This window comes from Parasteatoda tepidariorum, chromosome 12 (assembly GCF_982258835.1).
Source record: "Parasteatoda tepidariorum strain Cologne lab strain chromosome 12, Ptep-v5.0, whole genome shotgun sequence".
Taxonomy (NCBI): Eukaryota; Metazoa; Arthropoda; class Arachnida; order Araneae; family Theridiidae; genus Parasteatoda; species Parasteatoda tepidariorum.
In genome coordinates, this window is record NC_141766.1 from 17,640,548 (window position 1) to 17,658,409 (window position 17,862).

The 17,862-nt window shown below is 25.1% G+C and overlaps 1 protein-coding gene across 26 annotated transcripts in view; it reads left to right on the forward strand.

Moving 5' to 3' along the window:
- Positions 1–17,862, forward strand: part of LOC107443630 (uncharacterized) — a 143,060-nt gene that overhangs the window by 20,783 nt on the left and 104,415 nt on the right. For 24 of the 26 annotated variants that reach the window (XM_087155901.1, XM_087155900.1, XM_087155910.1 and 21 more), the window contains exons 4-15: positions 3,120–3,152; positions 3,855–3,887; positions 5,527–5,559; positions 7,217–7,258; positions 10,865–10,897; positions 11,604–11,636; positions 12,343–12,375; positions 14,042–14,074; positions 14,885–14,917; positions 16,703–16,750; positions 17,099–17,140; positions 17,405–17,446. In XM_087155901.1, coding sequence (XP_087012027.1) covers positions 3,120–3,152; positions 3,855–3,887; positions 5,527–5,559; positions 7,217–7,258; positions 10,865–10,897; positions 11,604–11,636; positions 12,343–12,375; positions 14,042–14,074; positions 14,885–14,917; positions 16,703–16,750; positions 17,099–17,140; positions 17,405–17,446 — 438 coding nt within the window. The remainder of the gene's footprint in view (positions 1–3,119; positions 3,153–3,854; positions 3,888–5,526; positions 5,560–7,216; positions 7,259–10,864; positions 10,898–11,603; positions 11,637–12,342; positions 12,376–14,041; positions 14,075–14,884; positions 14,918–16,702; positions 16,751–17,098; positions 17,141–17,404; positions 17,447–17,862) is intronic. The other 2 variants (XM_087155908.1, XM_087155915.1) reach the window with 2 other exon arrangements.

Below are 17,862 nucleotides of genomic sequence, written 5' to 3' on the forward strand. Positions count from 1 at the left end.
CAGAGGACCAAACACGTGTTTCATGTAAAGCTGTATTTCACGTTAAGCGATTTCGTGTTAATGAGGTTCAACTGTATTATTTAACAAAATTGTATAATCTTCAAAATTAAAGATAATTAAATCATCAATAAATCTGAAAACAAATTTAATATTAAGAGTATAATTTTTTCCCTTTTTTTTTTGTTAAAAGAAGTTAGCTAAGAGAGATGAAAAATTAGAGCCCTGTGGTATTCTATCAATTTGAATAAAAATATATTTTCTATTGTAAAGATAATTATTAAAAAGACAAATATTAATTAGAATTTCCCAATAATCTAAATTGTAATTAAGAATATTTTTCATAATCTTAGTAATAACTCAAAAGAACATCTTTTAGTTTAGAAAGGGGATCCTGGAAATCATAGTCCCAATAGAATTAATTTTATTTGGTTTAATAAATTCTAAGATTGGTTGATTGTTAGTGATAATCCAAGAAAAACCGTTAATAATATTGTTAATAATTTTATTTAAGTAGTCAGAGAAAATAGTGCCAGGTTTAGTTAGGTAAATATTAAATTTGCAAGTGATTTTCTAAATTTAATAGGAATTTTATGAAATTTTGAACTGATAATTAAGTATGGAAATCGTAGATTGCTAATTTTAATTTTTAACCTCTTTATTAAAATTAAAACTCTAAAAGAGATACATGAAAAAATTTTATAGAAGTCTTTTAAGTTTAAGGGTAAATTTCTGTATTTAATGGCTAATATCTTAGCAGTAGGTAAAAACTTTGGTGGAACATGATACATTCTATAATGTATTCAGGATATATTGTGAAACCATAGTAAGTCGAGAATTTTGATGTTTTATTTTCTTAAAATTAAAAAACCATGTCAAAATTTCTGCTTTGTAACTACTACCTGTAAAAGGTTAAAATTGATGTATAATCTTATTGTAAGGAATGTTAATACAAAAATTCAATTTTTCTCAGTTTCAGAATGTATTTGTAAACAATTTTAAAAATATTCTGTTGTATTGATTTTTCGAGCTTTTTTATTCTTAGATATTTATTAATGCTTACTTTTTTAAGTAAATTTTAGGAAATTGTTCTTATAGGAATTACATTTCATTTTAATTTTCAAACATATAGTTGTGATTGTAAAATAGTACAAAATCTAATACAATTCTAATTCATACAAAATATATCTTTAATATAAGAGTACTATAAATAAAATTAGTCTAGCTTTGTAATTAGTGATATGATTGCTTTACCCACAATGTCCAAAACGTAAAGAAGTTTTTACTGACTTAATTCGTTTTTAACAATTACCCAAAAGATAATGAGAAAATCAGATCCATCAAAAACGTACTTAATTTATAATTTAACAGTATAAGTTCCTTGATATGAGATTGCCTTAAATTCTAAAGGAATAATATTTCTATTACGTGCAATAATGTGCCACTTTTTATATATTTTTATGCATTTAGTGTAATTCACACACAGTCTTCCAAGTCTGGTGCTAGTTTTTCAAAAGTCATTTGATAATCAAATAACATTGTTTAGAACAGATTCTATTGAAACATACTAATGATTTTTATGTTACATTTATAGTTAATCAGTAATGGAAAAAAATATTTTGTATGAAGTTATCTTATTGGTTAAAAATTATAAGAATATTTGGCAGAATTATTCCATCAAATTATTTCTAGAAATTTATACTTAAAACAAATCAGACTATTAATTTAGAGTTCCAAACAAGCTGGAAGTTGTTTAATGGTTATCTGGAAATAAGTTAAAGTGATACTAAAAACTTTGGATTATTGCAAAAAGTAAATAGTATCTTTAAAAATTGTTACACAATATTAATAAAAAATAATTGTAATTAAAAAAATTTACATTGTGCATAAATTAAGCTAAATAATTTGTTACTACTATTATAAACTAGTGTTGTATAATAATCAAAATAATGTTAAAAAAAATCATTAAATGTTTTTATATGTTACCACTTAATAAAAGTGAAAAAAAAAAGAGTAAACATAAACTAATAAACATGGAATTATTCTTTTTGAACTATCTAAAGTTATTGTTTTATAAAATTGATTTTTTTTGTTTTAAAAAGTAAGCATTAACTTAAAAAAAACTTAAGTTTTGAAAAAATTATGGTGTGCACTCTCAACTATTGAAAAATAATTGTAATTAAAAAAATTTACATTGTGCATAAATTAAGCTAAATAATTTGTTACTACTATTATAAACTAGTGTTGTATAATAATCAAAATAATGTTAAAAAAAATCATTAAATGTTTTTATATGTTATCACTTAATAAAAGTGAAAAAAAAAAGAGTAAACATAAACTAATAAACATGGTATTATTCTTTTTGAACTATCTAAAGTTATTGTTTTATAAAATTGATTTTTTTTGTTTTAAAAAGTAAGCATTAACTTAAAAAAAACTTAAGTTTTGAAAAAATTATGGTGTGCACTCTCAACTATTGAAAAAAAGGGATAAATTATTCAATGAGCAAACAGAATATATTTCTTTTGGATGGAACATTCAATTTTTCCCCCTAAAGAATCTTTCTCTTTTGTTTATTTTTAAATTTGAAAAAAAAAAAAAACATTTACATTAATAACTTTTACAGTCTTTTGAGCTGTAGTTTTAGGTCTGTTATGCTAAATATTGTTATTAGACAGACTTTCCTCTTCAAATTCTAAATTGCTGCATGAAAAGTATAAAAAAATTTTCTCCAAAAGTTTGATTTAAATTATAAATTTTTAAAGAGAGTGTTCATTACTTGAATAATGATATTTCCTGGGAGTCGTTTTTCCTAATATTTTTTGTATGTTTTTTTTTTTTTTGCTTCCTCATTACTAAGAAATAATAAGAAAGAGGAATTTTCTAACTGTTAATTTTTTTCTTGGTTCCTCTTGGAAGACATTTTAACATTAAGCTTTTAGAGTAAAATTTTGGTGCCTGAAAAAAGTGGTAGTGATCCACTGTATTATAATTTCAGTGCAAAATGTTTAATCTTTTTTTCAAGTTTTGTATTACCTGTAAAATTTTTCCTGAGTATGTGATTGCTCAAAATTTCGAATTTTACCATTGATATTAAGGCTTAATACTAATTGTACTTTCAGAATAAAAGAAGATGTGACTCAGCTGAAAAAGAGGTATATGTTTTACATTTTTATACATTATCTTGGCAGTGTGTTAATGAATTCGATTATTCACTTTTGTATGCTTTATGTGAAAATAAATTTTACAATGTTAGTTAAAAGGAGGAAATTTATCTTTTCTCACATTTTTATTTCTATTTAAGATAATTGCAAAAGTTGTGATTATTTAAATTAAGAAACAGGTATTTGTGGTACATTTATTTGTACTCTTTTAATCTTTAGCAACAATTTTTTTCCCTTTAACATTTGTTTGATGTTTTTTAATTTTTAGTTGGTAATGTTTAGTTGGTTTGATTTAAATAACAAATTTTTAAAAAGAGTTTACTTAATTTGAATTGTAGCATTTCCTGGAAGTCATTTTTCCTAATATTTTTTTAAATGTTTTTTGCTTATTTATTACTAAGAGATAATAAGAAAAAGGAATTTTCTAACTGATAATCCTTTTCTTGGTTTCTCTTAGAAGAAATGTTAAAATTAAGCTTTTAGAGTAAAAAATTGGTACCTTCCTAATTGGTAGTTGTTGGAAATGATAGTGATCAGCTGTATTATTCTTTAAGTGTGAAATGTTATTTTTTTCTTCCAATTTGAATGGGGGCAAGTTTTTTGCTAAGCGTGTAATTTTTTCTCAGTATGTGATAGTTCAAAATTTTTAATTTTACCATAGATAATAAAGCTTAATATTAATTGTACTTTCAGAATAAAAGTGGACATGACACAGCTGAAAAAGAGGTAAATGCTTCATTTTTATGTATTATCTTGGTAGTGTGTCAATGAATTTGATTATTCACTTTTTTATGCTTTCTGTGAAAAAAAGTTTTTCACTGGTAGTTAAAAGGAGGAAATTTGTTTTTTCTTATTTTTTATATCTATTTAAGATAATTGCAAAACTTGTCCTTCTGAATATTTCAATTAAAAAATGGGTATTTGTTTTACATTTATTTGTACTTTTTTAATCTTTAGCAGCAATATTTTTCATTTAACTTTGAATATTTATTTATTGTTTGTTGAATATTTATTTGTTGTTCATTTAACTTTGAATAGTTATTTGTTTTTTAATTCTTAGTTGGTGATGTTTAATGTTTTGAAATTGTTAGTCTAGTTTCAAAATATATTAATTGAGTAATACTAATAAAAGTTTTAAAATGTTTTAAATTATACCAGAAAAAATTTAATTGAAAGCAAAATATTGAAAGTTTTATTATTTATTACCTTTTTATATGAGACCTTATAAAATTTATCTGCAGTGTATATACTAAATTATTTGTATTCAAATGATGTACTCTGCTGAAGTTCGACAGATGAAGTTGCTTAACTTTATGGCTAAAAAAACTTCAAAATGGAATAATTTACTGATATAAAAGCAATACATGAAAATTGCAATTCAAAAATAGTAAATGTGAATAGAAAAAGTCTTTTGATTTCAATTTATATTAGCTTAGAAAAAAAAATCAACATTAAAAATAAATTTCAGAAAATTAACTAAACATCTAGAAAACGAAACGAAGCTTGATATAAAATAAAATCAGAAGAAAAAACATTTGTTTTAAATGTCCCAAATACTAGAACAAACCTATTGAAAGTGGAGTACAAAGGATACTCTCCCAACTATTGTCTAAAATTTTTTGAAATAAAAATTTGTGTAATGCTGAAACTCAACTGATGAAGCTGCTTAACTTTATTGCTAAAAAAACTTCAAAATAGAATAATTTACTGATATAAAAGCAATGCATGAAATTAGCAGAAGTTACTCAACTCAATGGGTCAAAAGACTGCAAAATAAACCTATTAAGTATAATAGTATTTTGGCTAAAATATTTTTAAGTAATAGATTACTTTATTATGAACAAAAAAAAAGTATTCTTCTAGGACAAATTTCAGATGGGTTACAGCCATTAATAGCTATTGTTGTGTTAATCAAAATTGTGCTGAAAGAGCTATTTCTGCCGCTTATAACTTTTTAAACCTTTTACTAATTCTAATATTATTATTTTTAAAGTCAGTATCAAAATATCTGTAAGTGTACTATTTGTTTTTTTATAACAAATCTGTGAATCTTTTTTTTTTAAAATTCTGTTTGATTTAAGGGGAAACATCCAGTTATGCTTTTACAAAAATTATTTTTAAAAAATAATTATAAAAAGTAGATTTGTAAGCATATATTATTATTTAAGTATGAATTTTTAATTTTTGACCATTAAACATTTAATGTTTTCTACTATCTGTTTATTTTGGAACAAATTCAGATGAAAGAAATCCATTTTGGACACTAACAATTATTTTTTCCATATTTTTTATTCTGCTTTCATACATGATAATGTAAATTATTTAATTTTACCTTAAAAACAACGCTTTTATATTGTGTTTTTAGATCACAAGTGTTCCTGGGTCATCTAAAAAACCGGTAAATATTTGTGAACTAAGTTTTACTTTTTTGTGTAATGTTCTTGTTATTTTATTGTATTTTTTTCTTCAAATTTTTCTATGCTTTGTGACATGATTAAGTATTAGGTTCTTTTCTGCTCATTTGAACAAAAAGGTTAAATGATATTTTAAGCACCAAATTAAAAGTTATTAAACCATTATGCTCAATATTTAGTGGAAAATTTTTGATGTGTTTTCAACAACATTGCCTTCATTAACATTCATAAAATACTTGGGATTCATGATTAATAATGTTGTTTCATATTAAACTAACCATTTTTAGTGGTTAGGTCTTAAAAAAAATATTTTCAGAATAATTTAAAAAAGAGATTTGTAATGTTACTCAAGAATTTTTTTTTTTTTTAAATTTTAACAGAGTAAGATTAATACAAAAATTTTATTTTGAAATAGATTTTAATGAAAGTGACCCATTTTGTTTACTAACATACAGTGGAAAGTTGCGTATCCGGAATTGGTGGGACTTTCTGAAGTATGGATATTAGATTTTTCCGTATAATAGACCCCAAGGTAATCAAAGCTTAAAACGATCTGAATCTAAGAAGCAAAAAATAAATGAACATTATTTTTCAGGCAATAATGTTTTAATATTAGAATTATATCTAATCAATCAAAATCGAAATATTAGAAAGAAAAATTATTGCTTAAAATATAGAAAAAAAAATTGACAGTTATGTAAATATTAATTGCTCTTGCTGCCATTTTGAACTAGAACAATTCAAGCAAGAAAGAAAAATTCCCATCATTCTTTAAGGTGGGTAGGTGGAGGAGAAAAATTCATCCCCTCATTTGTCATTCAAGTTGAGGGTGGGGAAGTGACAAATTCTTATTTTTTCTCCCATCATTGGCTATCAATGAAGCATTAAGGCGTGGCATGCTGATTGGGTTCTCTTTATTTTTTCTTGTGTGACTGAAAGTGACTCCCTCTCCACTCCCCTTTTTCACAGTATTTCTTCCTTCCCTAACACTAATAAAAGGGTTCCAGGAAATGCCTCTTTTACTATCCAGCTGCATAGGAAAGAAGGGGAGAGGGAACTCAGTTGTGCTCCTTTGAAAACAAATCTCCCTTCTTTCCACCATTCCAGAAGAGGAGCATCACTAAGGGTCACTGGATGGTCTTGGTAGATCTTCTCTTCCTCTTTCTGGTTATTTATGGGTTCAATGCATAAATCACTAGCTAGAAAAGAAAAAAACATGTCATTTTTTTTTTTTTTTTTTTTTTTTTTTTTAAGAGAGGGGAAGATGAGGAGATGTTTGTTTATTTTGATTGTTAAAAAGTGTCCCAGAAATTGACCTTTCCGGAAAAGAGATGTCTGGATATGGGACATTACACTGTATATATATTTTTTATTCTACTTTTAAAACGAATAATTCAAACTTCTTAACATTGCTTTAATAAAGAATTAAGTGTGTTATTTTTTTAGGTTAAAATTGATCTTGATTCAGAAAAAAAGCTTGTAATTATTTTGCTATTATTTTCTTTCTTTTTTGTGTATAGTAGGGTGATAGTGGATTTGATTATTCAGTTTTTTATGTTTTAGGTGACATTAGTTAGTTTTATGTTAGTAATCAAAAAGATAAAGTTGTTTACTTTTTCTGAAATTTATTTTTCTTTTCAGCTTAAGAGTTGCATAAGATCTGAATCTCCAGATAAGAAACAGGTATTTTTTGTAAATTTTTGGTTTCATTTTTTTAATGTTTATTTAAAATGTGATTATTTTTTAAAGTTTTAGCAAATTTGATTGTTTTACTTTTGGAATTTATTTAGCTTATCTAAATTTTAACATTGTAACTTAGGAGAGTATCAGTTTGTCCCAAATAGGACTGGGCTATAAATCGATGTATCGAGACATATCGATTTAACGCATATATCGGCAAGACGATACATCAGAAATCTGATTTAAGCCGTCGAGTAAAGACAACGAGCGCGAAACAATATAGCGATATAAGACACGCAAGGATATAAGAAAACGATATAGCGATATAAGACTCTTCTCTTACGTTCCGATGTCGACTCGCGCTGTGGAAGACGATGTTCGTTTCGTTAAGTTGAAATGACCTTGATTGGTGAGCTTCAGAATCAGATTTTTGAGAACATATATCGTAATCTCGCATGTTCGTTTTCGCACCTCTTAGTTTTTTTTTCTTTGTAGCGACTTGATATCGTTCCTTGTAGATTATTTTCAGTGAGAATAACTTCGTGATCGCCGATGTTACCTTGTTCTGAAGGCAATCTATTATTGAAAAGAATATATAAAGAGGAGTTTCTTCATTAATTAGATAAGTTTTTTTTTAACAAAACTTTTTTTTATTTTTAAATGTGAAAATTATCGGAAATCTAATTTAAGGCGCCCATAAAGAATTAAATTTGATAGGTTATTTTTTTACTTTCTTTTAATTTATTAAAAACTTTTTGGATAAAACTACTAATAATATAATAGGTTTTTATTACCGATTTTAAATTTATAAATCTTGTTGTTTTTATTTTTAGAAATAAAGTTAAGACAAAACTTATTTTTTGTCATTTGGATTTGGACATAAATCACTCCACTTTGTTTATTGAAAAAAATTTGAAAGGTTTGCGTATTTTATTCATTTTTTAAAATCATTTGGCACTTCGTTTTAATAAAGAGTATAATAATTTTTTTAAAAAATATTCTTTTCATATTATTTGTTAATTAACTAAATATATTATGGAATATCACAATTCTTTTGTTTTAATTTTTAAGAAATTAAACCTTACTTTGTTTTTCGTTCATAATTCGATCATTATTCAATTTAATTTAATTATTTATCTGAAATAATAACAAAAAAAAATAGTGTTTTAAAAGCGATTTTTTTTTTCTAAAATTTATTTAGCACATTGTTTTAAACATACAAAATTTTTTTAACAAACTTATTTTTTAAATTTTCTTTCTATACTGTTAGGTAAATATATTGATAAATTTCAATTTTATTTATTTTTTTATTATTTATTTTTAAATTAAGAAATATTTCATTTATAGAAAATGTAACAAAACTAGCATTTACTTTTTCATTTAGAAATTGAACATTACGATCGAACTTAATAGTTATGTAATTATTTTTGCATAATTGTACAAGAAAATATTAATTTGTAAAAAACGTTTTAAAAAAAAAGTTTTTAACACTTTGTTTTAAGCGTATTATGAATTTCTAAACAAACATTTCAATAAATATTTTAAGTAAGATTTGTACATTGTAGTCAATTTACTTAATATCTTTCCTAAGCAAAACATATACAGGGTGATTAAAAAAAGATGGGCAAAATTTTAGGAAGTGATAGTACACACCCATGCAAGCAATTTTTATCAAAGAATGTATGGTCGAAAACAAAATGCAAAGGTGCTGGCGCATTTGAAAAGTTGTTTGATGCAAACGTGAAAGCTCCATTCCTGTTGCGAGTTACTGCGCTGCATTACTTCTCGCCAAGCTTTCGTCTGTTGCAGGGAAAGTTCGTGATATGCCTGGTGTGTTTCAGAATGTTCACCTATCTTTTCTTCGCCATTGTACTGCGTGCATAGCCGCTGCCAGCCACTGTTTTGAACACTTATTGTAATCACATGCCATTAAATTTGCTTTTATAACTTAACTTCATCATTTTTTGTGTGTTTTTGCCTCATATAAGAACATAAACTTTGACGCCCTCTAGCGGTTTTGCGTTTTGTTTTGGACCATGCATTCTTTGATAAAAATTGTTTGCTTGGGTGTGTACTATCACTTCCTAAAATTTTGCCCATCTTTTTAGAATCACCCTGTATATCTTCAAATTTATAAATTGATTTAAATCAATCTGAGAATGGAGTTTTGATAAAAATCTGACTTTCTGTGCCTTACAAGTAAATGAAATTCAAAAATACCATATCGCGATACATCGCTATATCCCGATGCAAAACTGACGATGCATCACAATATATAATTTCTAATATCGCCCAGTCCTAGACCCAAATAAAAGTTTAATTAATCATCACACGAAAAGTATTATTTATAAGAAAATCCTTTTATAACTGCAACAACTTGCAGAATTTGAACACGCAAACATAATTAGATGAAGTATTATTAACACGTTTAACTGGAACTGTAATACAAGTTGACCCATAAATAAATTTAATGCATTAATGAGGAAAAAGATATCCTTTTTTTCTTGGAAATAATAAAAGTTTGTATGTCTTGCAAAAGAAAACTTCAAATAATATGAACCGGTTGAGAGATAAATGAAGATTTCCCTTGAAGGTATGTGTATCTCTGTTGGTTTGTAAAGACCATTTGAATTCAGAGAGAATTATTTTGAGTTTTTGAAGTATTTTTTTAAAATAAAAAATGAGACAGAAGCAGATGACAATGTTCAATTTTGAGTAGTGGTGATGAGTACTTGCTTGTAATAAGACAATTTGAATTTGGCTGAATAAAATGAAAGTTGACTCAGGAAAAGCCATAACAATTGCTAGATTTTCTTGTTGTGATAATGATGATCATTTTTTGGATAAAAATAAAAAATTCTGAGAAAAGGAATATAAACTCTAAAAAATCCAAATCAGCTATAACTTTAAAAGTTGAAAATAATGAAGTTTGAAAAAATGGAACTGTGTGGAATGCCGCGTAATTAGATACAAAGAATGTAGGAAGAAAATTAAAGCATAATATTTGGAAGAAAGTTGGGGACCCACACCATATGCTACGCACAATCTTATGGGTGATAGTCTGTCAAATACCTGTATCCTCTTCATAGATTAATGGTTATCAGAACATACAAGAAAAATGCTCTAAAAATGAAACTCATTAGCAAATTTATAAAATTCAATGAATTATAACAATAAAAGAAACTGATGCTTTTATATGGATGTTGTCGCATCAGTCTTAAATGACATGGTTGTAATAAAACTCCATGGTAAAAGGAAATTTCATGTTTCAAAAGAAGCGACCCTGAGAGTCGTTTTTCCTAATATTTTTTTTAATGTTTTTTTTTTTTTGATTCCTCATTACTAAGAAATAATATGAAAGAAGAATTTTCTAACTGTTAATTCTTTTCTTGGTTCCTCTTAGAAGACATTTTAACGTTAAGCTTTTAGAGTAAAAATTTGGTGCCTGAATAAAGTGGTAGTGATCCACTGTATTATAATTTCAGTGCAAAATGTTTAATCTTTTTTTCAAGTTTTGTATTACCTGTAAAATTTTTCCTGAGTATGTGATTGCTCAAAATTTCAAATTTTACCATAGATAATAAAGCTTAAAATTAATTGTACTTTCAGAATAAAAGTGGACTTGACACAGCTCAAAAAGAGGTAAATGTTTCATTTTTATGTATTATCTTGGTAGTGTGTCAATGAATTTGAGTATTCACTTTTTTATGCTTTCTATGAAAATATGTTTTACAATGCCAGTTAAAAGAATGAAATTTATATTTTGTTACATTTTTATTTCTATTTAAGATAATTGCAAAAGTTATGATTATTTCAGTTAAGAAACAGGTATTTGTGGTACATTTATTTGTACTCTTTTAATATTTAGCAGCAATTTTTTCCCTTTAACTTTTAACATTTGTTTGATATTTTTTAATTCTTAGTTGGTCATGTTTAGTTGGTTTGATTTAAATAATAAATTTTTAAAGAGAGTTTACTTAATTTAAATCATGGCATTTCCTGTACGTCGTTTTTCCTAATATTTTTTTAAATGTTTTTTGTTTACTTATTACTAGGAGATAATAAGAAAAAGGAATTTTCTAACTGTTAATCCTTTCCTTGGTTTCTCTTAGAAGACATTTTAACATGAAGCTTTTAGAGTAAAAAATTGGTGCCTTAAGAATTGGTAGTTGTTAGAAGTGATAGTGATCCACTATATTATTATTTAAGTGTGAAATGTTAAATTTTTTTTTTCAATTTAAATGGGGCATGTTTTTTGCTACCTGTTTAATTTTTCTTGAGTATGCGATAGTTCAAAATTTCTAATTTTACCATAGATAATTAAACTTAATATTAATTGTACTTTCAGGATAAAAGTGGACTTGACGCAGCTGAAAAAGAGGTAAATGTTTCATTTTTATGTATTATCTTGGTAGTGTGTCAATGAATTTGAGTATTCACTTTTTTATGCTTTCTATGAAAATATGTTTTACAATGCCAGTTAAAAGAATGAAATTTATATTTTGTTACATTTTTATTTCTATTTAAGATAATTGCAAAAGTTATGATTATTTCAGTTAAGAAACAGGTATTTGTGGTACATTTATTTGTACTCTTTTAATATTTAGCAGCAATTTTTTCCCTTTAACTTTTAACATTTGTTTGATATTTTTTAATTCTTAGTTGGTCATGTTTAGTTGGTTTGATTTAAATAATAAATTTTTAAAGAGAGTTTACTTAATTTAAATCATGGCATTTCCTGTACGTCGTTTTTCCTAATATTTTTTTAAATGTTTTTTGTTTACTTATTACTAGGAGATAATAAGAAAAAGGAATTTTCTAACTGTTAATCCTTTCCTTGGTTTCTCTTAGAAGACATTTTAACATGAAGCTTTTAGAGTAAAAAATTGGTGCCTTAAGAATTGGTAGTTGTTAGAAGTGATAGTGATCCACTATATTATTATTTAAGTGTGAAATGTTAAATTTTTTTTTTCAATTTAAATGGGGCATGTTTTTTGCTACCTGTTTAATTTTTCTTGAGTATGCAATAGTTCAAAATTTCTAATTTTACCATAGATAATTAAACTTAATATTAATTGTACTTTCAGGATAAAAGTGGACTTGACGCAGCTGAAAAAGAGGTAAATGTTTCATTTTTATGTATTATCTTGGTAGTGTGTCAATGAATTTGAGTATTCACTTTTTTATGCTTTCTATGAAAATATGTTTTACAATGCCAGTTAAAAGAATGAAATTTATATTTTGTTACATTTTTATTTCTATTTAAGATAATTGCAAAAGTTATGATTATTTCAGTTAAGAAACAGGTATTTGTGGTACATTTATTTGTACTTTTTTATTCTTTAGCAGAATTTTTTTTTCATTTAATTTTGAATATTTATTTATTGTTTGCTGAATATTTATTTGTTGTTCATTTAACTTTGAACATTTATTTGTTTTTTAATTCTAAGTTGGTGATGTTTAATGTTTTGATATTCTTAGTCTAGTTTCAAAATATATAAATTGAGTAATACTAATAATTTTAAATTATACCAGAAACAATTTCATTAAAAGCAATATATTGAAAGTTTTATTATTTATTATCTTTTTCTATGAGATCTTATAAAATTTATCTGCAGTGCATATACTAAATTATTTTCAAATGATGTACTCTGTTGGTTTGAAAGTTTTAAAACGCAAGAGTGTCTATGACTGCAAAATATGATTAAATTAATTGCACTAGCTTTTAAAATTAATTGAATCTTAATAAATTTGAAATTTATTAATTGAAAAATAAAAATTCTAAAATAGTAAATGTAAATAGAAAAAGACTTTTGATTTCAATTTATATTAGCTTAGAAAAAAAATCAACATTAAAAATGAAATTTCAGAAAATTCACTAAACATCTAGTAAAACAAAACGAAGCTTGATATAAAATAAAGTAATTTAAATCAGAAGAAAAAACATCTGATTTAAATGTCCCAAATACTGGAACAAACCCATAGAAAATGGACTACAAAGGATGCACTCCCAACTATTGTCTAAAATGATTTGAAATAAAATTTTTTGTAATGCTGAAATTCAACAGATGAAGTTGCTTAACTTTATAGCAAAAAAAACTTCAAAATGAAATAATTTACTGATATAAAAGCAATGCATGAAGTTAGTAGAAGTCAAAAGACTGCAAAAAAACCTATTATATATAATAGTATTTTGGTTAAAATATTCTTAAGTAATAGATTACTTTATTATGAACAAAACAAAAAAAGAGAAATATTCTTCTGCGGCAAATTTCAGATGGGTTACAGCCTTTAATAGCTATTGTTTTGTAAATCAAAATTATGCCGAAAGAGCCATTTCTGCAAAAATATTACCACTTATAACGTTTTAAACCTTTTACTAATTCTAATATCATTATTTTCAAAGTCAGTATCAAAATATCTATAAGTGTACTATTTGTTTTTTTTTTAGCCAATCTTTGATGGGAGAGGGGCTATTTTTTGAAATTCTGTTTGATTTGAAGGGAAACAGCGAGCTAAGCTTTTACAAAAATTATTTTTAAAAAATAATTATAAAAAGTAGATTTGTAAGCATATATTATTATTTAAGTATGAATTTTTAATTTCTGACCATTAAACATTTAATGTTTTCTACTATCTGTTTATTTTGGAACAAATTCAGATGAAAGGCATCCATTCTGGACACTTACAATTATTTTTTCCATATTTTTTATTCTGCTTTCATACATGATAATGCAAAATATTTAATTTTACCTTAAAAATAACGCTTTTATGTTGTGTTTTTAGATCACAAGTGTTCCTGGGTCATCTAAAAAACCGGTAAATATTTGTGAACTAAGTTTTACTTTTTTGTGTGCATGTTCTTGTTATTTGAATGTATTTTTTTCTTCAAATTTTTCTATGCTTTGTGACATTATAAAGTATTAGGTTCTTTTCTGTTTATTTGAAAAAAAAAGGTTAAATAGTATTTTAAGCATTACATTCAAAGTTATTAAACCATTAAAATGTATTTCACAGATATTGATTAATATGTTGATTAAGAATACTAAAAAAATTCACGTTGTTATAAATATGTGAACACAGAGGTGATTGTGCTCCGGAAAAACTCCGGATTTCCGGATTTTTCCCTAACTGCGCGCCGGAAGTTTCCGGAAATCTTAGGTCAGAAGTTTTATGAAATCATCAATCACATTTATGTATAAAAATTCTTGAAAATCTTATTTAAAAATATTAGAACTAGGCCATGGCACAGAATAGATCAAGATGGCAGAAACTTTTTGGGACGGCCTTGGTCTGTCATAGACTGTAGTGCCCAAGAAGAAGAACTAGAATTTATATTTGGCATCTTTCATTTGTAAATATTTTTTCTGGTAGAATAATAAATGCGAGGAGAGATAAAAATAAACTTACGCATAACTATTCATTTAAATTATGCTGTATAAAATTTATTTAGAATTCAATGTTTTGAAAATATCAATGATTTAAATTTATAAAGACATTATGCATCTTTAATGATTTTACTCAAGAAATTTTCCGGATTTTTGAGTTGGACTCACAATCACTCCTGTGAACATGATAAAAAAGTTCAATTACTAAAGATCTTATTTTGCTTTTATATTGTGTTTTCAGGGCAAAAGTGTCCATTGGTCAGCTGACACACAGGTAAATATGTGATATTTAATTTTTACTTTTTCGCTGCATATTCTTTTTAATTTAATGTTTTTTTTTTCTTTAAAACTTTTCTATGCTTTGTGACATGATTAAGTATTAGGTTCTTTTCTGTTTATTTGAAGGAAAAAAAAGGTTAAATAGTATTTTAAGTACCAAATTAAAAGTTATTAAACCATTATAATGTATTTCACAGCTATTGAATAATGTGTTGATTAAGAATACTAAAAAAATTATTCTTGTAATAAATATGTGAACATAAAAAAGTCTGATAACTAAAGATCTTGAATACTTATATTTTTTACTTTACAATTCCACTTAACAAACAGATAAGCATTTAATATTTAAATATTTTTTTAGTAGTTCATGTATGTAAAAGTTGTTGACCTCTTCGGTTGTTAGTGTATATAAAAATGTTATAATTCAGCATTATTTACATTAATGTCATTATTTAGCAGTGTACAATTTGTAGCATTAATATCAATTAATTGTTCTGAATTAAGTATTGAAATAAAAAAAAAACATAAATAAGGGATGTTTTCTTCTGTATGCTATCAATAATCTAAGTTACTAAGAAAAATGAGCTTTGTCGTAAAAAGTTGGTTCCTAAAATTTATTTAAAAAGTATTTTTAATTCACAATTGCAGTATTTTTAAAAAAATTCATATTCATTTTTTAAATTTATAATGTACCGATAACCATATGAAAAAAATAAGATATCAAAAACCATGTGGAAATCCATAGCAATATTTTTATTTATGTCCCAAAATAAATTAGTGGCACCTGCCTTTGTACCAAGTAAGTTCTGCTAACCGGTACATATGAATGCATATAATCCTATTAATTAAAAAAACCTCTCCTAGAAAATATTCTTTGGCTGTGCTTGATAAGCTTTTTATATTATCTAATGATTTTTGTTTTTAAATTAGGATTTTCAGAAGTGGTAATAAGCTGTGTAATTTTTATTTAAAATTCATATAAATAAGAATTGCGTAAACTCATTTATCACTGCAGGTATTTGGCATGAAAGATGCACCTGGCCTTCCAGTTAGTAAATTAATTTTGTAGAAGGCAGAATTAGTATTTTAAATTAAAGTCAGTTTTAAATTCAGATAATCCTTTAATTTGTTTTGTGATTATGCTGCATATCTGCAACAAGTAAATCTTTTATATTTTGTGGAAAATGATGTTTTTTCAACAACATTGCTATTATCAATGTTTGTAAAATACCTAGGATTCATGATTAACGATGCTATTTCATGTTACACTAGCCATTTTTTAATGGTTAGGTCTGTATAAAAATTATTATTTTTTACATAATTTTAAAAAGTAATATTTTGATACATGTATTGTTGCTCAAGAAATTAATTTTTTTTTAAAACTTAAACAGAGTAAGATTTATACTAAAAGTCTATTTTGGAACAGTTTTTTTTAAAATTAAAGTGACCCATTTTGTTTACTAACACACACACACACACATATATATATATATATATATATATATATATATATATATATATATTATTCTGCTTTTATAATGGATAATTCAAACTTCTTAATATTGCTTTAATAAGATAATAAATTTGTTGTGTTTTTGGATAACCTTCACGCAAGAATAAAGCTGGTAATTATTTTGGAATTATTTTCTTTCTTTTTTTGTGTACAATCGGGTGATAGTGTATTTAATTATTCAGTTTTCTATTTTTTATGTGACGTTAACTGGTTTATGTTAGTAATCAAAAAGATTAGGTTTATTACTTTTTCTAAAATTCATTTCAGAAAAGGAAAAGGAAAAGCGAAGGTTCCGATTCTTCATCTAAGAAACAGGTATTTTTGTAAACTTTTTGTTTAATTTTTTTAATGTTTATTTAAAATTTAATTATTTTTTCTCCAAATTTTATCAAATTTGATTATTTAATTTTGGCATTTCTTGGCATTTCTAAATTTTAGCACTATAACTTTGTAGAGTATCAATTTGACCCAAATGATGCTCTCCATTTTTTGAGCATAGTAGTTTATTTGATTATTTAGTTTTCTATGCTTTATATGACATTAATTAGTTTTATGCTGGCAATCAAAAGGATAAAGTTATTTACTTTTTCTATAATTTATTTTCTTTTCAGCTTAAGAGTTGTATAAGATTAGGTCATTTACTTTTTCTAAAATTCATTTCAGAAAAGAAATAGCGAAAGTTCTGATTCTCCAGATAACAAACAGGTATTTTTTGTTTAATTTTCTTAATGTTTTATTTAAAATGTGATTATTTTTGCAAATTTTAGCAAATTTGATTATTTCACTTTTGGCATTTTTTGGCGTTTGTAAATTTTAACAGTCTAACTTTGAAGATATGCTCCATTTTTTGAGTATAGTAGTGTATTTGATAATTTAGTTTTCTATGCTTTATATGACATTAATTAGTTTTCTGTTAACAATCAAAAGTATAAAGTTATTTGCTCTTTCTATAATTTATTTTCTTTTCAGCTTAAGAGTTGTATAAGATCTGATTCTCCAGATACAAAACAGGTATTTTTTGTAAATTCTTTGATTAATTTTTTTAATGTTTATTTAAAATGTGATTATTTTTGCAAATTTTAGCAAATTTGATTATTTCACATTTGGCATTCTTTTAGCGTTTCTTAATTTTAACACTGTAACTTTGGAAACTATCAATTTGACCCAAATCAAAGTTTAATTAATCACCACAAGAAAAGTATTTCAAAAAAATCCTTTTCTAACTTTTCATAATTCAAGTATGCAACAACTTGCAGGATTTGAATTTGCAAACATAATTAAATGAGGTATTATTGACACGTTTAACTGGAACTGTAATACAAGTTGACCCTTAAATAAATTTAATGCATTTATGACGAAAGATAAAACATTTTTTTCCTTTGAAATAATAAAAATATGTCTGTCTTGCAATCAAAATCCTCAAATAA